Source organism: Clytia hemisphaerica, unplaced genomic scaffold, assembly GCF_902728285.1.
Source record: "Clytia hemisphaerica strain Z4C2 unplaced genomic scaffold, Clytia hemisphaerica genome assembly, whole genome shotgun sequence".
In the NCBI taxonomy this organism is placed as follows: Eukaryota; Metazoa; Cnidaria; class Hydrozoa; order Leptothecata; family Clytiidae; genus Clytia; species Clytia hemisphaerica.
Genome location: NW_027103699.1, coordinates 417713 through 442563, shown reverse-complemented (window position 1 = coordinate 442563; position 24851 = coordinate 417713). Strand labels below are relative to the sequence as shown.

Here is a 24851-nt window from a genome sequence, read left to right as displayed (position 1 = left end):
CTTGATTTGTAATTACGGTACCCCAACATTAAAGAAAGATATTATTATTATTATTATTATTGCTAAGTCAAACTTCTATTATTCGAATCTTTCTCTAATGCGAGGTAATGCTCAGTCCCCGTCAAAGGGAAAGCCTCGTAAAAGGTTTTCTATAATTCGAATCTTTTCGTTCTTCGAACAAATTAGACTTCTCGTTTGAGTTCGAATTACTAAGAGTTAACTGTAAAACTGGTCAGGTGGTATATTGTAACACTCAGTGGAGTACCAGTCAAGGTGGCACATCACTCATTAGCTCTAAGGTTATTCTACTCCCGGCGAGGGGGTTCTTAGACAAATGGAGGGTACGGTATCTGCCGCCGTTAAGGGTACCTCTTTTGGATTTCAAAAGTCGCGCAAAGGGTCGGAAAGATCAGAAAATCAAATTTCAGTCCCGCTAAGGGTCGGAGAAATAGGAAAATTAAAACTTTTTACCCCCGGAAAGATGGAAATTTGGTCAAATTTGTCTCAAATAAGTCTCAAATAAGGGTCGTAGAATTCACAAAAGTTTCCTTTGTTTTCTCCTTTTTAGTCCCGGTAAGGGTCCAAGGGTTGAAAGCTGGGCGGCACCACCCTGTCAGCTCACGATCCTAGTACCCCCGGGATTCTATTAGAACTTTGTTTCGGTGAATATGATAATATCAAAGGGGTGAATGTCAAAGGACATATGGAATTTCCTACTTGAATGAACTGGGATTCAGAATGCTCGTTGTTAAAGGATGATTTCCTTTGCGAAGAGATTTTGTGATTGCGATACAATTTCAGGATAAATCTCTCACGTGTATTTTGCACGTGTCTTGGAATTATACGTGCATCGTTATGTCATATTTCGTTCCAAAGACATTCTTAAAGACAAAATTAAAATATTCTTTTAAGTACTTTTTTCCACTTTGGAAAAAATCGCAAATTCTTAATCTTTGGATAAATTTGTGTAATAACACTCTCGCCACGAGTTTTCCGCTTTTGAAGTATTTCACAATATCGATTAGAAAAATGTTAGAAATTGGCTTTCCATTTGCGTTTGACTTAGATTAAGGTTAGAAAACAATCAAGTAGTCAGACAGCTGAGAAATAAGTGAGAGTCGGTGGATATAGGTTTGGCGTAAAATTATGGCTACGTAATTATCCTTGAATAATAAGTTTTTAGGTTTGGCGTAAAATTATGGCTACGTAATTATCCTTGAATAATAAGTTTTTAGGTTTGGCGTAAAATTATGGCTACGTAATTATCCTTGAATAATAAGTTTTGGAGAAAATTTGTCGCGATAAAAACAATATTAGCAAATTGACTTTTTTAAATTTTTCATGGTTAAAGTAAATTTTTAGTGGGAACTGTATCGAACGAGGCCAAGCGTAATACTTAGCTGGGGAATTCGTTTCCTTTCTTTTTCCCTCGCTCTCTCTTTCTTGCATAAAATCTCACTTTAAATTTGTAGTCAGCTTTCCAAAATAAACATTTCAACACTTCAAATTTATCTTAAGTTTATTGATAACCGCTAAATAATAGGAGCTCTCTTTTGAATCGAAAAAGCGCTAAAGCAGCGTTTATTGCAAATGAATGATTAGTTTATGCCATATTTTTAAATATGTATGTTGGAGAGGGGGCGTACGGGATATCGGTACATCAGTGTTAGGGAAAAAATAAATCGGTAAGCGGTATTTCAGAGCATCTCGATATCAGTAAAATGTAAAAGATCCTTTTTTATGTTAGTATTTCGGTATTTTCGGTATCAACATTATGTGAAATCAAGAAATTATATTTTCATCATTGAAATTTTTAAGAGATAAAAGAGAAATGGAGTCTAGAAAATCTACATTTGAATGATGGTACAAAATATCGAACTTTTCAATGAGAAAGGGGACTCCATCTCCATATGAAAGCTGGTTGGTACACAATATTAAAATCAATTGGTATTGGTATTTGAGCGAAAAGTTATCGGTTTTTTCGGTAATGGGTGTATCGGTATTACGAAGTCCCGTACGCCCCCACTTTATTTTGTCAGAATTTAGATGTATCCAGCCGGATTATAAAAATTATAAAATTTTGAAATAGCAAATCAAATAAAATGGTAAGGAGGGTGCATTAAAATATATTCTTTATTAGTCTTCAATCAAATTCAAGAATATGGGTCAGAACATCGTTAGAAACTAAAATCATTATTCATGTTATAGTGTAAAGAAAAAAACAAACAATTCAAGATGACAACGACAAACGTTTTTGCAGTCACATTTGTGATATTTGTACTGGTGAGGAAATTCTCAAAATAATGGATTCATTCAAAATCTCGCTATTTTAATAAATTTTAACATCATACTTTCTAAAATTCGGAAAAGTATTGTTTGTGATTGATGTTGCAGAGTGATCAATGAAAACCAGAGCCAAGTAAAATATTAAAAGATATCTTTCATCACAAAAATTAAAAAAGTACACTACTCCGAGGTTCGTGCTACTGCACTTTTCAGTTCAAATGTACAAAATAAAATGAACCTATTTAGAAATTCTCTTCAATTTCTAAAATTCTAAAACTTTAAGATCTTTAGAAGTCTTTGAGACATTTGAATTTAATTGGCAGGGAGTTTTGTTCGGGGTTCGTTTCCATTTTTTCAACGTAAGGGCCTCTTTAACGGAGGCAAGAGAAGTTTTAAATTGAAATTTTTTAAAGAGCGTTTCATTTGATATGATGATTGGGCCGAATTTATTGAAAACAATTGATGCTTGAAGTCTACAAAATTGAAACAGAAATCTGTTAATGTCAGAGCTTATCAAATCTTACCAAATTTCTTCTCTTTTAGATTTTGCACAAAACTTCTGGGAATGACATTGCTAGAAACTTTTTCATAGGTTTGTCTTTTATATTTTTCTTAAATAAATAATTATTTTGTCTTTTCGTCTTTTGTCTAAAAAGTCCCCTGAAGTGAAACTAGCAGTGACGCCCTTCTCATAGCCCCTCTGGAAACCCTTCCCACTGGTAAAATTGGCCAAACATCGTCCCCAGTGGAAAATTATACTATTACAATTTTTGTCTCCGCTGAAAATAATTAGATAAGCAAACTCTCTTTGCCAAATATTGTGCTATTTTTTCCATCACCACCGAATTTTCTGGCTAGAAAACAAAAGAATTTAAATTCCCAGTCATTAAAAGACACGAGAATATCCCCATCGAGTTTTTGCCCGTTGTTTTATCGCCAATGGCTGATAAAACCCCACTGGGTCTATGAGAAGGGGGTGTACAGTGATGTTCCCGATAGAGGTTGGAAAATTGTTTACGAACAATGAGCCAGCTCCATTGGAAACAATTAATAATTAGAAATCCTCACTTATTATTATTATTATTATTTTTGCGCAAATAGATTGCGAAACACTTCTAGATAATTGAAGATTGCTGACCTCAAGGCATCAATATGTTAATAAATTATTGTTGTTTTGAATAAAATTCCTAAAGTCAAGTGGTGTTCCTTAGGACCCTCCTCAGTCCAACGTCAAATACAGTGAAAAAAGTTTAATAAATTCTGCTGTGTTATTATAATTATTGTAAATAAATACATGGACTGATCTTGGCCTTACTTTTATTGTTAACATCTAAATAAGTTTCATTTTAAGGTTTCGTTTCTTGACATAAATATTCCTATTTTTAGACCCGATTTTGCAACTAAATCTTTAAAACTGTTTCCGTGAAGTATAAGGTTCAGTATAAGATCTGAAAATTTAGTTCCGGGTAAAATGGGTGCCCGGTATGTGTGACCCATACGGCCATAGGGACCATTTTCACACCCTCGAATATCCCTCAAACGGGAAAAACTGTTTAAAAGCAATTGAGTTTCTGATAGTGTCCCAAAATTATCAAAATCGAAAATCGACTTCCTCAAAGGGTCATAGATTTTTAAAATTTGGTCTAAAATTTAAAAATCTTAGCTGAAATTATGGGGAATAATAGTGTGTCTCTAACTGTCGCAAAAACGTCAAAAAAAAGACTAAATTTTTGAAAGTCAGTCTCTCTAACGGTCGATTTCCGAGCTTTGGCTTGGACATACCCCTTATTTATCTCGCAAACCTAGCACCCCCTCCCCCCGGGATTAAGTCACTGTCAAAAAGATTATTTATTAACATTTTGTCGATTTCAGGTCCTTATGAGAACAACACCACATGCACTTTAGATTGGTTCAACAAGACTTTGATTGGAAAGGGTAATATTTTATTTATTGCTCTTGATATTTTGACTTGATTTCACTGACAATATTATTATTTAAGCCAATAAATAATTCGCTATTATGACTTGTTCCTGCGTAAAAAAAAATATAAATAATTTTTACGGATTATCCCTTAAAATGGGACCTAACTTTTTGCAAGTTCAGACGATAATTCAAACCTTTCAGGCGTTGAAATTTGTTCTGACTTTTAATGCCATTAATTGTTAAGTAGCTAGATTTCTGGAGCCAAAAACCCTCTGAGAGAGTGCCAGGAGCACACTTTCATTTGTTGAATTTTTAAATAATGTAATTTCACACAGATCTTGGAATGACGACTTCATTTTTCGATGATTACAAAAAACTGTGTTATGAGAAACAACATGGTGCGAAACAAAAAGCTTGTCGAACAGGGGATGCTTATATTACGTACGCGGAAGCTCAAAAGACATCACAGTTTTATTGGATTTTCGATGTATTCAATCTAAACCATACAAAAGACGGTATGTGCCTATAGATTTTCAAGTTGATTCAACAGCGCACCGCGCTGAATCTAAAAATATATTTTATTTTTGACATAATCATTGCTCTCGATGTGTTTGTACGAGTTCCAATCCCATCAACCTTTGCGTTAATCTCTCTGCACGTTAATTGCATCATTTGACAAAATATATACAGTATAACAACTTGCATGTATCTTTAATTGAGCCGCATTGAATTGTTGAATTTCAACGTGTACAAATATCAAAAAAGTGAAAAGTAATAATTATGCGTATGCGTTGGGGAGCACTATTCCAACTGGTATGGAGTGTAAAGACAACGGCTGCGTCAGATAATTTCTCGCAGAACAATTCCCCACTAAGTCCTATCTTTTCCCTATTGTGGTGTCATTACCAGTTCATTCGTGGTGATAAGTTTGATCCTTACAAAAATCATGAGTTATTAAACAGAAAAAGAGACATAAAAAACTCAAGCAAGAACATAACAAACTGTTAAAAATATTTAAATATCTTAACACGTTTCTGTCTCAGTGAACCGGTGAGAACCATTAAACCAGTGGAATAGAATGAAGGAGCTATTTGCGGGTTGAGTGTTGGGGAGGCGACTTTTAGTTTTTCCGATGCAAAATTTCCCACAGTATTCTATCACCGGGGATATTCGTGGCTAATTTTTCCATTGGGTGAGTGGTTCCACGTTGTCTGTAACACGTGCCTGTCTCATAATTTTAATTCACATTTCAGACTGTTGGGGTATGTATGCAGATATTCGTGCCGGAGACGGTCAATTGGTGGATATGAGATATGTGAACTTCTTTAACCCTGTATGTATATATGGTTTTTGTTTGAAATTAACATGCTGTTATTTCGTCCCGTGAGGATATCACACATTGAGTCATGCGCGATAAAACAACTCTCGCAGTCTTTCGTCGCAGGTTGAATTTAAGAGAAAGCTTGATTGCTTTTCTTATAGTATCGATATATACATTGGAGCCTCGCCAATTTAAACCTATTTTGCTTGATTTTTTCCAGATAATCTAAGCCAGTTCCAACCCCTGTCACCGATTCATGAAATCCTAACAAAATATTTTCTATATATCGAATCTTTGAACAAATTAGATTTCCCGTACATGAAGAGCTTAAGCATTGGGAGTTCCTGTCGATAGTAATAATTTAGTCTAATAAAAACCCTTGTTTTCCGATATTCCTGAAACAATAGTACGTACTGTAATTATCTTTGGTAATTACTTAAGTCAGACAGCCTGGGCAGAACCTTTAGTATCAATTTACTTTTTTTAAATCACTTTTTTCTCTTTAGGACACAGATAACCTTGCAATGTATACTAGAGCGAGAAAGAATGTCCATTACACGTTCAGTTTGTACCCAGTACCGTTCGGTGACAAACTTCAGATTAAAGTTCGAACACCAGGTACAAAAAAATAGGTTTACTGATTTAGTTCGTCATAGATTTATGTTTGACAAGATCTTAGCAAAATCTAGGCAAAATAAAATTTACTACCTTATCGGCCAAAACTTAGTTTGGCCTTAATTTTAGTGGGGCTTAATTATTGGCCGGCCCTAATTTTAGTCACCTCGTCAAAATTATAGTCACTAAGGGCCAACTAATTATTAAGACCGACTAAAAATTTGGGCCATTTCTAAATTTACAAGCAGATGGAAAATAGGAGAAAGCTTAATTATAGACTTTTAATTTGGCCCAAAATTTTTTACTCGGCCCTAATTTTAGTCACCAAGCCAAAATTTAGTCACTTAGGGCTGACTAAGTTTTGGTCGATAAAGTATTTGAGTTTATAATTCGCAACTTTTACTAACAAGGGATTAGAAATTATTCTTTTTTCTGGTTAGAAAGTCGATTTCAATAGGAACATTTTGACTTTTTTCGTAATATCAATGAAATTTAACCTTCCCCTATTTTTCAAATTATTCAAGTACATGAGTTTGGAATAATAGCTTTTGCTTTGATTCCGTATAACTTCAAAAAAAAAAATTATTCATTGGTTCATTACGCGATACACCATATTATTCAGGCAGATATTTTGTTTATTTGATATTGTTTCGTGCCGTTTCCACAAATTCAAACGTAAAATTAATTCGAAACCTTTGAACTGTAGATTCAAAATAGGATTAATGCTAAGATTTTTGTTTGTCAATTTTTAGGAGATTGCGAAAATGCAGCTCTTGAGACGATTTATGACAGTAAGTAAACATTCTCACATTGTAAATATTTCATAATTCTCACGCTCTCAGGGTTGCAATTATTATCACATGAAAGTGCAAGCGAAAGAATACGTCCCGTTTCGTCTACCTTCGAAGCTTATGGGGGATGAAAATCATTGCTAAGGGACGTAATTGATAGTAGGGGCTAATCCTTAGGATCCTTCACATCTTTCGTGGGACTCAAACAAGCACATGTGTTTCAAAAGTAGATAGGATTTTATGAGACTTTATTGAAAGATGGGCCCGCGATTTAGGCCTGGCAAAGGTTTTTCTAAGAAATTTCCAAGCAAAAAAGTATACTACAACAAGGCTTGTACTCAAATATATAACGGCTTTTGAAGCTCAAAATCCTGACAGTTTGAGTACGATTTCGACGTCAAATTTTATCTCAAACGTTACAGATTTCACAGGATTTCGAACTTTAATCCATCCTTCCGATGGTATCAATCATTTTCATTTAATTCGACTTTGAAAAATCGTAAATTTTTTACTCATTTTAGGGATTAAGAGTTTTGCCTACAACTTTAGTTTGTTGGCCATAAAATCTTTTGCCAGGCCTAAATCGCGGCCCCTTTCAAAAAGGTTTCAAAATACTATCTACTTTTGAACCAACCACATGCGGTTAAGTTCTACAAAATATGCTACGGATCCCTCCCTATACAATAAAGGTTTTATCCAAAAAATAATTAATTTTATTATTGATCTCATTTTCAGTGTTGATGATAATTCAAACAAGTCCATCAAATGAATGTAGTGGCAGTGATAGTATAGGTATATGAAAAATAATGGGACTGGTTTAATAGAGCCTAGTAACAACTGAAGGCTGTTTTAGACAGGGGGAAATCTTGGGGGAAAAAGATGAGAAAATCAGCTTCTACACTGAAAGTTTTAGCGGTTCATTTTAGTACCTTTAGAGGTTCTAATAATCGCGTTTACCTTTAGATAACAAATTTGTCCCTTTTCGGGAATAAATATAGTCCTTTAAGGATTAAAATGATACCTTCCGCGGTACGATTTTTTAAAAAACCGTTAAGGTAATTTTAAAACACCCTGTAGGAATTATTTAATACCTTTTGAGTGATTTTCGGAATTTCCAAAAATTCAAAAGTTAAGAAGGTATGATATAGTAACCGTAGGGGCAGGAAAAAAGCCTTCATAGGAATTCTGAAAATCCCCTTAACTCTAAAGGGGTCTTTATGTACCTCATAGGTACCTCATAAACAATTTTCAGTTTTTCCGAAATTTCAAAGTATATTAAAATACCATTCGACGGTATAAAGTAGAGTGTCATAATTCTCATTCACTCAGTAGAAATCCTTGGGATGTCATTTGAAAAAAACTTAAGATTGAACGGCAAGACCTTGAGGAGTCTAGTTTGGCATTAACGAGCACGCAAGACAGATCATAAAGGTCTCTAATTGAACATTTTATGCTCTGTGTTAGGGAATCGTTATAATCCAAGACTCTGAAAGTAATTTTTCTAACCGTATTTCCGCTTGAAACCCTTTAAAGCTAAGTTAATTTCACTTTTAAAAGCTATCTTTTAGCCTAAGGTTGTTCCATAGATGTTATCATGGGTTGGAGATATGCTGCCTTTGAAGCCTCGGGGATAAGACGACAAAATAATACCTTTAGAGGTATCTTTAATCGCGTCTATGATTCATGCCTAATCGTGTCTATGGAGTTTCGCTACTTTTGATACCTTAGAGATACAAATTCGAACCTTTTGAGGTATTTTTTAATGTTTTCTTGCGGGAAAACAGGCGGCAAAAAAAATACCTTTAGAGGTATTTTTAATCGCGTCTATGATTCTTGCCTAATCGTGTCTATGGAGCTTCGCTACCTTTGATACCTTAGAGATACAAATTCGAACCCTTTGAGGTATTTTTGAATGTTTTCTTGCGGGAAAACAGGCGGCAAAAAAATACCTTTAGAGGTATTTTTAATCGCGTCTATGATTCTTGCCTAATCGTGTCTATGGAGCTTCGCTACTTTTGATACCTTAGAGATACAAATTCGTACCCTTTCTGATAAAATCGATGCTCTTTGAGGTATCATTCCAAAGAGTCCTGGGACGGTGAGAACGACGGGACGTTGTGAGAAAATGAAAACAATCATATTTCCGCGGTATAATTCCAGCACTAGAAAGAGTAAATTCTCCTTAAAGTCCGAGAAAAACCCATAGCTCCCGCCTCTTTCAAAAATACACTTTTTGATTGTGCCGCTCATTTCCTCTTTGTCTGTCAATCTGACAGGTCGAAGCTCCCATTCGCAAATTATTTAAAGTCCGAATTTTAGCCGCTCGCTAGATTATCTAATAAATATTATTTTGTGATGCTGAAATTTTGGGGATTGATCAACTCTCCCAAATATCCCTCGCTGGAGAAGATCAACATTCGGTTCAAAAGCATATTGAAACTCTGAAATCACAAACCTATTGCTCTAAGCAAAAAGAACGACTCGTTTGGAGCTTATCCTGCACAATCGATGAGCAAAACTGATCAAGGATCACATATCCGTCAAAATTCTGATTGAAATATACCCAAACCTTGCGAATGGCGAACAGGTAAGCAAAATTCGGCTAATTGAATCAGGGGGGGGGGCAATTAGGTCAGAGTCCCCCTTAAAGGCTCTGAAGATATCTGACAGGGCCCAAATTATCTGGAAATGAGAAAAACCTCAATTTTTTGTTCTGATAGGGTCCCGATTTTACCAAAATTTCATATCTGACAGTGTCAACTTTGCAAACTACAGCGGCACGTCCCCGTCGGCTGTCAAGGTCAGTGCCCCCAGGCATCTAATATGTTACTTTGCAACAAGCGTATATAGGATCATTGAAATATCATTGAAAGTAAGAATATAACGAACAAAAGTTTTACAAAATGTAACTTTCTTTTTCAACAGATCGATGTGCTGTTGTGGGAGTATTAATAATAACGTTACCGGTACTATTTCGAGAAGATACCAAAAATTACTATGGAATCGAGAACCGCGCTTTCTCCTCGAATCGGCCATGCTAACCCTGACACTTTTTGAGGATTAAGATTTCTTCATTCACCTAGATGGCATCACCATAGGAAAGTCAAGAGATCCTCTGACGGCGTTGTGCTATGAAATTGCTCTGTCTTATACAGAAAAAAATCACGACAGTGAATAAATGAGAAAGATTGAATAATCTTACTGAATAGTAAATAGTGTATAATTATTAGCTGATATATAATCGGTTTACTAGTTTTTGTTAATTGTATGATACACCATTCCATTTATTGAATTATTTGGCTTTCTTCTATATTTATCAATATTGGAGCTTTGATCTCCCATAAACTTTATGAGTTTTTCGTTCATTTAGTATTCGCTTAGAAGAAATGATAGGAAATTTAAAATACCTAGGAGGTAAAAGGAAAATACCTTTTTCGCACCATCACATGTAAGTGATGAAAAACAACCCCGTGGGTAAAAACTAAAACCGCTTTATCGGCACTTTTGAATCCTTTTGGTGGTGTTTTTAAAGCACATTAATGGTATATCAGACTAATTTTACCTTAAAAGGGTCGTTTTGCGGTATCGCTTGAAAACTACCTTTTTGGTGACTTAGGAATACCTTTTCGGGGGCAAAAAAATTCTTTTGGAAGTATTATTTTCATACCTCAAAAGGTATCTAAAAGTAACTGTAAGGTACAAATGAAAAAATACCTTATAGGAATTTTTTTAATTTGTACCTTTAAAGGGTCGTTTTGCGGTATCGCTGAAATAAACCTTTAAAGGTACTAAAAAGAACCGCTAAAACTTTCAGTGAGAAAATCTTGGGGACATAATAAACGAGGTCTTATCATTTAATTGAAAACTTTATTTAGTTTTCAAAACACGGCTTTTTTACCCTCGTACCATCATGTTGAAATTCCAAAGTGGATACAATGGGCTTTTCCAGAAATTGTCCATACCCCCCCCTGTTGAGGATATCCATTTTTCGAGATTCAGAGCCCCCTGGATATCCGGCCTTAAAAAAAAGACCCCCTGGATATCCAGTCTAAGGATAACACAGACCCCCTGGATGTCCGATATCCTCAACACAGGGGGGGGGGGGCACGGACTATTTCTGGAAAAGCCCAATCAATCTGTCTGCCTTTTTGGCGCCCGTCACCTTTATGGCCTCCCTTAAGATAGCTTCACTTAGAAGCATAATGCTCCCCGCTATCGGACCCAACTGTTAGGCACTGTCCACTTCATATTTGAAAGATGGACCCTTCTGATCAAAATATTCCTATTTCAGACTTCACAACTCGGAATGAACTAGCAACTCTCATTTGCCGAATCTCACCTGATTCCGCTAAACAACGTAGAGATTTGATCCTAAATAAAGTACGGACCCGATTCAACAAAGTGAAAGGACGATGTGAATTTTATCTTAAAACTGACGATGGCAATTCTAAGCCACCAGAAACTCCTCAAGTAAATTATTTAACGCCGGCTAATATTTCACTGGCAGCGATTAGTATGGTCCTGGTTGTTGCCCTAATCATTATTGTGATAATGTATTTTCGATGCAAAAGACAAGAAATTGCCAGAGTAACATCAGTTGAGAGCACTAATGTACATTTAGATAACGTGGAAAGAGTGACTTATAAAGTTGCTGCCGAAGGTGACTATTTGATGGTTAGATAACAAAGCTATAAAAGATTACCGGTAATAAATCATGATAATATAATGATCGTCTTTAAACCTAAGATTTCATTTGATTTTGCGGAATGTTTCAATTCTTTTTACCGAGATCTTCGGCCAAAATTAATCGTTGCAATGCAATAAATAACTTTTGAATGTCAATTTTCAACTTGTGGTGGTTGTAGTCCGGGGAAAAGAATTATCATCCCAAACAAGGGTACCATTGAATTGGAGCTGTTAATAAATTTCATATTCATGAATAATCGGATAAAGTCGGACAATGTGTTTATAGTATTAAATTGTGTTTTTGGCTGATATTGACGAAGACGTTAAGGTTGGATAATTTGTATATTATAAGATACTTAGATATGAAAATGCAGAGCATTCGAAACTCATATCCACGGAGAAATTAATGAACTGCGGGTTATAGGCACACAATACCTAATCAATGCTGACTTATTCTCCAAACAAAAGAAGTCAAAAACTTTATTGGAAAAGTTTTAACCTATCATCAAAGTCTGTTGGCACTACTCTTTCCTATCGTGAAAATTACCTCTTTGTTGAACCCCCTTTGCATCCTCCAATGTTAAAAATGTTTATTTCATTATTTTTTATAAAATTTATCGTATTAAAAAGATTATTGTATATATTCAGGTAATTTTATATTATGTGTAAAAGACAAAACCCTGGTTGATTTTTATATACAGTGAATTGTATTCTCTGTTATCATTGTATTAGCAGCATATCCTGAAAAGAATAGCTTGAATTGTCAAATTCATAGTAACCATACGGAGTCATCTATATATTCGAAATGAAATCAAAACAGCATGAATTTTGTGTAACAAATTTTATCATAATTTGATATTGTAAGTTTTTTTTATCATTACCTTTGTTAAAAATATTATTAGTGAACTTGTGTAGAACCTTTAAGCAAACATTTGATGTTATCAGTAAGCTTTATGGGGAAACAATGAAGAAATCAACAATCTTGGCAGTGTTTAAAGTTATATTAGTTTTGGAAGAAACACTAGGGACAGAACCAGGTAAGAGCACATAAATATATGGACAGCACTGCAATACAGCATAAAAGACCCGATGAGTTCCCCTTTCATCTCGAAAATTAAAAAAATATCATCCTGCTATCGAAAATACCCTCAAAAGCCCATCCCTATAACAGTCTCCAATATCTCCAATCATCAAAACACCCCTGTGTCACATACCCGCTGGGACCCAAGCCCCACCGGAAAATCTGGCAAAAATTTCTTCCCCAGTAGAAAAATACCCTAGCATTTTAGCCCCACTGGTAAATTGACTTATATTTCATCCCCACTCGAAATTAAATGTTTAAAAATTGCACTCCAAAGCAATTCCCACTGGATTTTTTAACCTTTGAGTAAGTGAAATTTCTATCTCCATTGGGATTTCAATAGGAATTTTTATCCCCACTGAGGAAAAAAGCTCCACCGGGGCTGTACGAGACAGGGGTGTATCAAAAACAAGAGATTTGAGATCATAGCTCCTTGATTTTATCTTCAATACAATACGTTCTCACTCGTTTCCTGTTTTTTTTTTTAAGAAAGATTATATATTTAAGCGCTTACATATATAATCTTGCTTAAAAAAACAACAAGAAACGAGTGAGAAGGTATTGTATTGTGCTAGCACGTCAAATTAATTTTTATCAGTGATATATATCTCCTATGGACAGATTGAGTTAAAAGTAAAACCTTTATGCCATATACCCAAGAAGAAAAAAACTTTATTACTAGAAGGTTTATGAACGATTATTCTTTCATCATTTCAGATGACAGATCAAATGCCGGTTCACCATATGTTAAAGTAAGATTCACTTTAGATGTTTCCAATTACAACCATGGTAAATTCAATGGACGTCTATCTCTCATTCGTCAAGTTAGAGATGAGGTATGTAAACAATTTACCACGCGGTATAAAAGTCAAATTCGAACTCAGTTAAGGGACTTTCTTTATACTTTTTATAGTGTTCAAGAAACATTGTATCACGTCCATAAGTAAAATCGAAAAGTGATGCATGTGGCTCTGGCTACGAGATTGGCTAAAAATTTTAACATAACGTTTTATAATAATGAGTGTGTTCGATCGGTCACTTGGAAGACTGTAATATTGGCTTAAACTACTAACTATCTTAGAAGAAAGCTCCTATTGGAGGTAAATTTCGTGGAAGTGTTTTACGGCTGAAGTAAGTTTACGGCGGTAGTTTAACGGCACGTAATTTTATTTGATGAGATTGCAATTATTGGCTGTAAAACTGTGCGCATATTATTGTGTTTATTATTCTCAGTCCGAATCTAATCCTACAACTTTCATACCAGATGTTCCGGGTGATGCAGGACGTTGACCGACATGAGAAAATTGAATTTGATATCAAACAGTAAGCTATCCTTTATCGACTGGCCGGAGAATATTTCCTTACTCTACCCTAATATTTGAGATAGATTTGGTAATGAATCATATCAAAACATTATGAACAACGGACCTTTTTGTTACCCCTCTTGGTCCTTAGTACTTGTCCTGTACCTGTGCCCGGTACAATTAGATGAAAAGAATAAACACAATTAAAATTCAATTCCAATCACGTTGAGTTTCTATCCCTACTTTGCTAGGAGATTGTGAATCCCGCAAACTGTATTTACGATTTAAATCCTGCACCAATATAAAACTGGATATTCCATCCCTGTTAACAAGCTGAGAATGATTCATGTGAATCATTAGCTAGTCGGGTCACCAAGATTAAGACGGATAAACGTATAAAAAATTACATACGCTTATTATTAGTTTTACAAGATTTTACTCTGTATAGGCTAAATCTTAAAGAGTTGAAAATGGATTTTCGAATGTTACAAGAAAATGCAACAGTAGAGAAGTACCAAGCAGTCAAAGACAGATACCAACAAATTTTGAGCTCAATAGATACCATTTCTAAATATACGTTGAAAGAAAGGTCAACTGAAAACTTTGGTAAGTGAAAATACCATGAACATATAAACGACTGGACATCCATCTCCTTTGTTTTTTTGTAGAAAGGGCTGCCAGCTTCGTTGCCGCCTCGTTAAAAGCATAAAATGAAACAATAGATTTTGATGATATATCACTTGGGAATACCTTGCTAACAACGTCAAAACTTCGACAAAAGTCTCTGTTGTTCTACCCTTCTCAAGTCGTTTATCTATATCATAACAAAGATAACAGAGGCAAAATCATCGTCAGCTTGTCAAAACTCCGACTAATATTTCTAAATTTTGACTTAAAAGTGTCTAATAATTTTAGAGAGTGTCACATTCTAATTTTGATATTCTTATTACACAGGCTCTCAACTGTGGCAAGCTATTTTTTTCAAGTTATAAAAAGAATTATTGAAGTGACAAAAGGGATTCAAAAGTATACACGCAGTTGAAATTCTACATTTCAGAGTTGAAAATGTTGATAAAATATATTGCAAACTTGTAAAAAAATTCGAAAATAATTTTTTTGTACATTAGGAGTAATGTTCAAGCTCTATCAATTATTTTACCTAAATAATTCATAGAAATAAAATTATGACGGAATACTGTCAGATTTTTCATACCAATTTTGAAATACAGGCGGCAACGAAGCTCGCTTTAAAGAGACAATAAAAGATAGGCGTCCAGTCGTTTATATGTTCATGAAAATACTAAGCATTTTAATTTGGAACTAAGGGGAAGGCTTCAAGCCATAGGAATATTACATGGGCAGTTGAAGATTCTTCTCATACACATCTTCTTTCCTGAGTATCCCTTCATTACATTAAATACGTTTTACGGATAGCCGAAGTATCACAAATTCTTAGGAATAGTTGTGACGCAAGAAGTAGCTAAAGTATCCTCATCTCACATTTCTACATATGATAAGAACATCCCTGGTGGGAAATCCTACCAATCGAAAAAATTAGTCAGAAAATCATTTCCACTGACCATAATCTAATCCCATCGGGAACATGAGCTGAAATTTTGAGGATCTCCATTGGAATACGGAGCTGTGAATAATAAAGCTCTTTGACTTGAGAATTCTAACTAAGTCAGGGGTGTGACGCTGCAATAATCAGTTCCGTCCCGATGGACGTTAGCAAATCTTTGCTATAATGAAGAAACTGAAATATTCTAACTTTTTTCTTATTGATATTTTCAACAATCTCACCAAAGGATATTGCCCTGGTGTTACTGAAGGAAAGGAATCATTCAAAGGGCGATATATCTTCCCAAACTTAATTGTTGGAAGTCAAATCATGTTTCGCTGTGCTTATGGAAAGTCTTCATTTTCAAGATCTTGTTATCTGGGAGCAAATGGTCCCGTGTGGTCCCCGCTTGATTTGAAAAAGTGCGATGCGAAGAGTGCAACTACTCAATCCTTACTTGAATTGAATCAGGTACGACTTTGCACTACTTGGTAGCTTATTGATCTAGTTTGATCGTTCTGTAATAAAGAGTAATCAAGAAATGAACAGCATAACTTATTTGCATAAACTTTAAAACAAGTCTATCCTGGTGATTATCGAAACTTTATGGTAATTGCTTCGGGAAAGTCATCCCTACGAAATTGCTCTTTGGTACCTCATAGGACAGTTGCCAACCACATAATCTAAACAACCTGATGAAAGAAAAAATAATTTCACTGGCAATGAGAGAGAAGAGAAGCTGACCCTCCGATATCATCGGACCGGGCCCTATCCCGGGAGATAGTTTCCTACCCCTAGATAGGGAAATCACAGCGCGTACCAGACATTATACTCTGTGCTCGCGAAAAATCAGAGCCGTGCTATATCGATGATGATACTCGAACATTACGGGATAACCATGCGTTCTCGCAGGTATTGAGCCATATGAGCCCGATGACCACTACACTACTGCGCCTTTACTGGAAATTCTGAAATAAGAATGAAATCATAGAATTTTCCTCTTAGACATTGGCAAAATGTGGAGTGGGTAAAGATTGCAGGTTGACTGCATTTAACACATCTGAACAACTGGATAGAGATATTGCAAGTGCGAATAATCTAACAACTGAGGAAGACATCAACTTGGTGACTGAAATTTTGGGAAATATTGTCAATCAAGCGAATCAACAAAATCAGACAAACGAAGACATGAAAAAGGTAAGCTGTCTCTTCTATTCATATTCAATTATGTTCTGATGTTAATGTATCTAAGGGTAATGAAAACATATTGTGGGGTTAAACCTGTTAATTTCTAAGCTACATGTTCTTATTAATCTGGGTGATATCGTTCTCCTGTTAACAGAAAACCCAAGGGAGGGTACTTTTCAAATAGGGGTACAGGGATTTATCACCTCCACGAGTCCCAGATATGTTCGCAAAACACCAAAATATAAAAATCAGTCCCTTGTAGGGTGCCTTTTTAGGGGAATTATGGAAAATTGTTTAGAGAACATTTAGGAATTTCAGTCCCATTCTAGGTCACTTTAAAAAGAAAAACAAGTCCCTTTTTAAATGCTAAATTGACTAATACGATTAAAAAACTCCCAATCTACTTTCTACTTTTTTCAATCTTCAGATCATGAATAATACAGTCTCAGTCGTTGAGAAAATCTTAGAAGCATCAGATAACATCAAAATAACAGACCAAGAAACTTCACGTCAAAACAGTCAATCAATGCTTCAAAGTTTTGAGAAACTTGCTGAGAAAACATCGAAAGGATTGAAACCTAACGAGTCTACTAGTTTTGAAAGTCAAAACATCGCTGTTGTCACTTCGAATCCATCTTCAGACTTGGATTTAGAGGTATCATCTTTCGATTCAACTGAAAACTCTGGCGAAATCAGAATCCAACAATCTCAAACAACTACAACTGGTAATGTATCAGACCCTAGTCTACAGGAAGCTTTTTTAGGGTCAGTCAAAGTTCCTCGGGAAGTGTTACAAGAGTCTGTAGGCTGCCAAGATGGATTCTATTCTTATCTTATCAAGAATGCAGGATTTCTTTTTCAACCAGAATTGTCAAACTTTGAATTGAAAGGCAACGTCTTGGGTGCTTCTTGTGGCAGCCAGAAGATAGAGAATTTAAGAAGACCAGTTGTTTTGAAATTTCCAAGACAACCTGTGGTTGCAGTAATTAGCGAAGACGAAAAAGAAGAGGAAATACCTTTAAATCAATGCGGATATTGGGATACATTGACAGGTATTTCTTCTTTTCAAATTTGACTTTTTACTCAAAAAGTGCTTGTCAAGTACTGAGACGTGAAAACCTTTTCTCTGGATTGTCGATGTATAACAATATGGAAATATCTTTACTTGTGTGTGTTTAATTATGAGTCTGAAAATGAGGGGATGAAGCCTCGGAAGGTATGATGCAATCCCTGACATTATTCCTTGGTATTTCAGGTTCTTGGTCTACCAGAGGAGTTTCCACATCATTAACAAATGATCAAAGCATTGTCGAATGTTCTACTGATCATTTGACAAATTTCGCGATGCTATTGGATGTTTCCCAGACCGGAAGCAATCCGTTGGCTCTTCAAATTATCACGTGGATAGGATGTGGAATCTCATTGGCTGGTTTATTGTTGACAATTGTCTCCTTTGCGATTTTCCGGTAAGGCAGTGTCTTTCTTTTTGATAATCCCATTTGTTGGTGCTTGAATTCGTATTGAAGTTTGATATAAACAATAGAAATAGATACTTGCAAAGATTTCTCTTTATTCTTAAAAACTTAGTATGCTCTAAAGGTCTATAAAGCAAGTTTTGACGTAAAGTAGCTCTACTAATTTGTTCAAACACTCTAAAGGTCTATGAAGCAAGTTTTGACGTAAAGTAGCTCTAGTAATTTGTTCAAATGATCTAGTTACGATGGCCCTTTATACAACATTTCAGGAAAGTTCGAAGGAAATTGGTACCCAAACTACTCATATGTCTAAGCACATCTTTAGCAATGACGTTGATCATATTTCTGGCGGCTGCAGAGAAAACAGAACCTCGCTATCTATGTCAAACAACTGCTGGATTAATACAATATTTCCTGTTATCCATGTTTTGTTGGTCCTCAGTGGAAGCTTTCCATTTGTATTATTCGTTCGTTAAAATCTTTGCTACTGGTAGTGATAGCAGATTCTTCAGAAAGGCTTTACTTTTTGCATATGGTAAGTTAACTAAAAGAGTAGGTGGATCTCGACATTCAATTCAGATTTTTTCATAGACTGTGTGCATCTACCTGCAGCGTTCTATTTTCTTTCTAGTTTATATGATTTGAATCCTGGAACGCAAATTTTCAATTAAGAAATAGTTTAGCTAAGAATCATTTTTTTCCTTGACGATAAAGAAGCGATGGTGTCGATTTATTTATGCAATAAATATCCACGTCCCACTCCGTAATTAACAACAGGTCTTGTGAACAGCTAAGTGATCAATTTTTCAATTTAGTATGTAATCTTTTCCTAGGATCGCCAGCAGTAATTGTCGCAGTTACAGCTTCCTTGAGACCTGAAAATTATGGAAATGACAAATTGTAAGTTAACACCATTAAAAAGCAATTTAGTTTTATTTCCAATACTCCTGCATCCTAAAGAACTGTAAGTAATTCAAAGTAAACGCGCATACCCGTTTGTCAATGGCTGGTTAGGGCCCTCGTCTGTCCAATCAAAAAATTGCCCAAAAATAATTTCGTAAATTTTTTAGAGAAAGAACCTTTGGGAAAACTGAACTTTCCTGGATCTTGGAAATTCGCTTTTTAGAGAATTACGACGACGATCTCATAATACTTTTTTATTTTTTTTGTTTCAGTTGTGTGGTGAATGGGCTACCATTTTTCTTGTCGATGCTACTTCCAATCTGTTTGATTCTCAGTGCTAATATGGTGGTTCTCGTATTAGTTGTCAGGGCAATAACAAAATCGGGTACAATGGCAGCCAATAAAAATAAACAAGATGGTAACGAAGCTATGAAAAAAGCCAAAATTGCATTTGCTTGTTCAGTCTTATTGGGATTGACTTATATTTTTGGTGTTCTGGCCGTTGGTGCCCTGACGTCTTTTTTCCAATGGTTGTTTTGCATTTTCAATTCCCTTCAAGGATTCTTTATCTTCTTCTTCTACACTTTCAATAACCAAGAATTGAAAACAGAATGGATGGATTTCTTGAATATCCAAAAGAAACAAAACATTGGATCAAGTAAGTATCCCAGCTGACTCTCAACGTTGTCTGAACGAAAAATTACGTTATGGTAAACACATAGACTAGTTTTTTTAACTAAATGATAATTCTAAGTAGCATTTGCCTTATAGTAAAATCAAATATTGAACAGAACGACACACTTTGCTATTTCACGATTATATTTTAAGAATAATACCCGTCAATACTGTAATTTTACCTCCACCACAGAGCGCCCATCTACTTCCATACATATCTATACCATTTCTGTAATATTAGTTTAATTATACACAATGTTTAAGCAGACTTATTCATTTATAATAGAGATTTTGATTGGTCTGCATTATTACCTTGAGAATCTGAAACAGAACCAATTTTGAACGCTAATTCCTAAGTTATGTGGTCATTGAAAAATGCTGAGAACTTTGCGCAATCATGTCAATACCTCGATGTTACACATTTTTAATGCTTATGGGCCCAGCGCGCAGCGCAATGGGCCTTTAAAACACAACTGGTCGAAAAAAATTGACTTTGTCGCCTATGCGCACAATCATCAATCGACGATTCCAGGTCAAAATCGAACTACCTGACTTTCTATTGTGTGCATGCGTAAGAAAATACCACATATAATTAATACCTTCAACTTATATGGTCACATCCTTCTTAATTAGTAGAAAAAAGTTTAACTTAATTAAATCTTTATTGCTCGCCCGACTCGAGTCTATACATTGAAAAAAATCGCTCCTGTTGTATGGCAATTCTGCAGCGGAAAAATATGCTGACAGTGCCAACAACTGCTGGACCTTTACGCCGCATAGGCTTTCTTGTATAACTAGCCATAACTTTCATTAAAGTGCCACCGCAGCAAAACGAACACATAGAGTTAAATTTGCTTTCAAAAGGAATGGTATTAGCCCTACAGTAATTTTTGACTTTTCATCTAATCTGAGACAAATTCAGTCTTCAAATGCTAACAAATGTGTCAAGAAAGTATATCACATAAAGTAGATGTTTATAAGGGAAATAAGTATGCTTATATTGTGCACCATTCATTCTTTAATTTGTAGAATATGTTGATATTGTGCGCCATTATATTCATTCACTTGATATTTTGTCGATCACGTTCGAAAGTGAATCTATTTTTAGAATATTATATAATTTTCTAGACGTATTTTACACCGTATCTACACTTGCTTTCTAAACTTCATTCCGCATCGACCACCGCTGCTGATGATATAAAAGTTACACTATCTTTTTGTTTAGGTACTGGGGCACCAACTATTCCAATGCGATCAAAGATATCCACTGCTACTCTTGATGGACGTTGAACACATTAAGCTAGAACTGAAGAAAAAATTCTAATGCAACAAGCATTGTTATGAGCTTAAAGAAAGAGAACTGGAAATTATTCGGGGTCACACAGCTTTCAACTCTCCTACAGCTTAGTCAAAGTCACCTGATGCACTTTTAACTATATACCTCCATTTTTATCTTTATAATAGTAACCGTACGTGTCTGAAACCTCTCTCTGTAGCATCTTGATTTTCGATAGCAATTCTAAGTCTTTTTCCGGGGCTGATGTTTAATTTTTGTTGTAACAGCATTGACAATTTTCATGAAAAAGAATTTAAATTAGTTCACCCTGATTAGTGTCCAAGAATAACTTGAAAAAGAAAAATGGAGAATTGAAGTCATAGAAGCATTCCCTCAGCCCCCCCTTGAGTGATTCTTACATTTTAACAATTATAAATCATTCAATTTTTGCTGGGATAAAACAATTCTCGAAAAACTCTTCATAGAATTAATTATTCAGCGGTCACTCATTCCGCCAGCATTGGCTCGATGGCTCCTATATCGATGGTAGTGTGTGAATTTGCTACTTCGAGGAATCAACTAATGTTTAATAAGGCAATGCAAGTAGTGAGGTCACTTTCGTTTACACCGTCTACTAGCTTCCCTTGCAATACAGAAACAATGCCATCGATTAGGGCCGCCATACAGACACCTCAATGTTTGCATTGTATTACAGATTACTCAAAAACGGAAACTACTAAAGTGCCTTGAAATTGTATATTATTTCACTTTTGCCAAAAAATTCACTTGTGCTTTTTGAGGAAATTTCCAGACGGTGATAGAAAGTTTTGTGATTCTACAAACGCATTTATTGACAATTAAAGTTTCCCTTGGGAAATGCCTTTAAATCGGCTTTAAATCTAAGGATGAGTTTACAACCGTGAAAGAGGGTGTTTTTCCACTGACGTCTTAATAAAACGCTGAATAGCCCAAAACTATTCATATTATGGGGAGGAAAAGAGATAATTACACTTGGTTTATGTTTTCTTTTCGAAAATAAATTTCATTTCCCACAGCAAAACAAGAGAAAATCGAAAAATCTTTTATTTTTTTTCTTATCTTATATTTTTTGAAATGAAAAAGCTCTCTCGCTTCTTTGTACTCTAAAAAATGACCTCTATCAAGTGGATTAGAATATACGTGCAAAATACAAAAGGTTTAACCATTTTTCTCCTGTTTTACTTTGAGAAATAGAATACATTTTCATGAAAAAGAAAAAATCTCCGTACAACCATCTCGTTTCATCCAAAAATTAAATGAATAGTTTTGGGCTATTCATCCTTTTACCATAAGTTATATTAATCCTGTCGCCTAACGTTGCGTCTACCCAATATGGCTATTTCACTGTAGTATTATCCTGATCTTTGTTTAGTCTCTTTTACTAAAAAGAATCACTTTCTAATACTTCTTAAAAGATTTTTTCAGTTAATTTGCATTCATTAAAGTTACTCTTAGCTGGATAATATGCCAGTGTCTATATATTTGTTTCGTCTAACCGATATGGCCATTTTAGTTTAAATTTTCCAAATCATTGTTTAGTTGCTTTTGTTGAAAATAAATACTTCTTGGAAGATTGTTTCAATTAATTTACACTCATTAAACTCACTCTTAGCTGGATGACATGCCAGTGTCCATATTGGTTGCATCTTACCGATATGGCCATTTTAGTTTTCTTAATCAATGTTTACTTACTTTTATTGAAAAAAAATACTTCTTGAAAGATTGTTTCAGTTAATTTGTAATTATTAAAATCACACTTTGTTTTATCGAAAAGAAATACTTTTTGGAAAATTTTCCTAATTATTGTTAACTTGCTTTTATAGAAAAGAAATATTTCTTGGAAGATTAATTAATTAATTTACATTCATCAAACTCACTCTGAGCTGGATGACATGACAGTGTCCATATCAGTCGCATCTGACCGATATTGCCATTATGGTTTAACATTTTCTAATCATTATTTACTTGCTTTTATTAAAACAAAATACTTCTTGGAAGATTGTTTCAGTTAATCTACATTCATTTAACTCACTCTGAGCTGGATGACATACCATTGCCCATATTGGATGCTTTTAGCCGATATGGCAATTTTCTTTAAATTTTTCCTAATCATTTTTTACTTGCTTTTATTGAAAAGAAATACTGCTTGGAAGATTGTTTTAGATAATTTACATTCATTGAACTCACTCTGATCTGAATGATATGTCGGTGTCCATATCGGTTTCGTCTAACCAATATGGCCATTTTAGTTTAAATTTTCCTAATCATTGTTTATTTGCTTTTATTGAAAATAAATATTTCTTGGAAGATTGTTTCAGTTAATTTACATTCATTTAACTCACTCTGAGCTGGATGACATACCAGTGTCCATATTGGTTGCTTTTAACCGAAATGGCAATTTTGGTTGAACTTTTCCAAATCATTGTTTACTTGCTTATTATTGAAAAGAAGACTTCTTGGAAAATTGTTTCAGTTCATTTACAATCATTACACTCACTCTGAGCTGGATGACTTAACAGTGTCCATATTGGTTGCGTCTAACAGATATGGCCATTATAGTTTAACTTTTCCTAATCATTGTTTGTTGGCTTTTATTTGAAAAAATACTTCTTGGAAGATTGTTTCTGTTAATATACATTCATTTTACTCACTTTAAGCTGGATGACATCCCGGTGTCCATATTAGTCGTGTCTGACCATATTCATTGTACTTTTTGATTATTTTATTTGTTTTTTGAAAAAATTATTCTGAAATGTCGTATATACTTTTTTACTGATACATGCGTTCCCATGACTCAAATTTGTTTATCAGGCCTTCTGACCCCTACTACAGGCCTTAGAACACCGGTCAATCGCTCATTTTGCTATCCGATCACCGCGTTTAGCCTGCCAAGCCAAACGCGGTGACTCAAATTTGTTTATCAGGCCTTCTGACCCCTACTACAGGCCTTAGAACACCGGTCAATCGCTCAATTTTGCTATCCGATCACCGCGTTTAGCCTGCCAAGCCAAACGCGGTGACTCAAATTTGTTTATCAGGCCTTCTGACCCCTACTACAGGCCTTAGAACACCGGTCAATCGCTCATTTTGCTATCCGATCACCGCGTTTAGCCTGCCAAGCCAAACGCGGTGACTCAAATTTGTTTATCAGGCCTTCTGACCCCTACTACAGGCCTTAGAACACCGGTCAATCGCTCATTTTGCTATCCGATCACCGCGTTTAGCCTGCCAAGCCAAACGCGGTGACTCAAATTTGTTTATCAGGCCTTCTGACCCCTACTACAGGCCTTAGAACACCGGTCAATCGCTCATTTTGCTATCCGATCACCGCGTTTAGCCTGCCAAGCCAAACGCGGTGACTCAAATTTGATTTATCAGGCCTTCTGACCCCTACTACAGGCCTTAGAACACCGGTCAATCGCTCAATTTTGCTATCCGATCACCGCGTTTAGCCTGCCAAGCCAAACGCGGTGACTCAAATTTGTTTATCAGGCCTTCTGACCCCTACTACAGGCCTTAGAACACCGGTCAATCGCTCATTTTGCTATCCGATCACCGCGTTTAGCCTGCCAAGCCAAACGCGGTGACTCAAATTTGTTTATCAGGCCTTCTGACCCCTACTACAGGCCTTAGAACACCGGTCAATCGCTCATTTTGCTATCCGATCACCGCGTTTAGCCTGCCAAGCCAAACGCGGTGACTCAAATTTGTTTATCAGGCCTTCTGA

The 24851-nt window shown here is 35.4% G+C and overlaps 2 protein-coding genes across 2 annotated transcripts; both read left to right on the top strand.

The window, feature by feature from the left end:
• Positions 1-2210: 2210 nt before the first annotated feature.
• On the top strand, positions 2211-12321 carry LOC136804008 (uncharacterized). Its single transcript, XM_067060750.1, has 9 exons — positions 2211-2283; positions 2830-2878; positions 4159-4221; positions 4545-4724; positions 5463-5542; positions 6037-6148; positions 6898-6936; positions 7672-7728; positions 11228-12321. Exons 1-9 carry the CDS (start codon positions 2236-2238, stop codon positions 11617-11619), a joined length of 1020 nt encoding a protein of 339 aa, XP_066916851.1. The 5' UTR covers positions 2211-2235; the 3' UTR covers positions 11620-12321.
• Positions 12322-12520: 199 nt separating this feature from the next.
• LOC136803990 (adhesion G-protein coupled receptor G6-like) lies at positions 12521-21411 on the top strand. Its single transcript, XM_067060725.1, has 12 exons — positions 12521-12659; positions 13421-13539; positions 13968-14026; positions 14456-14613; positions 15816-16039; positions 16574-16765; positions 17184-17808; positions 18012-18222; positions 18501-18766; positions 19065-19131; positions 19407-19792; positions 21035-21411. Exons 1-12 carry the CDS (start codon positions 12587-12589, stop codon positions 21097-21099), a joined length of 2445 nt encoding a protein of 814 aa, XP_066916826.1. The 5' UTR covers positions 12521-12586; the 3' UTR covers positions 21100-21411.
• Positions 21412-24851: the final 3440 nt, after the last annotated feature.

Excerpts from the sequence above, each read along its gene's own strand:
- LOC136804008 (XM_067060750.1), top strand. The coding sequence starts at position 2,236 with ATGACAACGACAAACGTTTTTGCAGTCACATTTGTGATATTTGTACTG. Across the intron at positions 2,284-2,829 it reads CATTTGTGATATTTGTACTG|ATTTTGCACAAAACTTCTGG; the intron begins GTGAGGAAATTC and ends CTTCTCTTTTAG. Across the intron at positions 6,149-6,897 it reads GATTAAAGTTCGAACACCAG|GAGATTGCGAAAATGCAGCT; the intron begins GTACAAAAAAAT and ends GTCAATTTTTAG.
- LOC136803990 (XM_067060725.1), top strand. The coding sequence starts at position 12,587 with ATGAAGAAATCAACAATCTTGGCAGTGTTTAAAGTTATATTAGTTTTG. Across the intron at positions 16,766-17,183 it reads CAAACGAAGACATGAAAAAG|ATCATGAATAATACAGTCTC; the intron begins GTAAGCTGTCTC and ends TTCAATCTTCAG. Across the intron at positions 19,132-19,406 it reads AATTATGGAAATGACAAATT|TTGTGTGGTGAATGGGCTAC; the intron begins GTAAGTTAACAC and ends TTTTTGTTTCAG.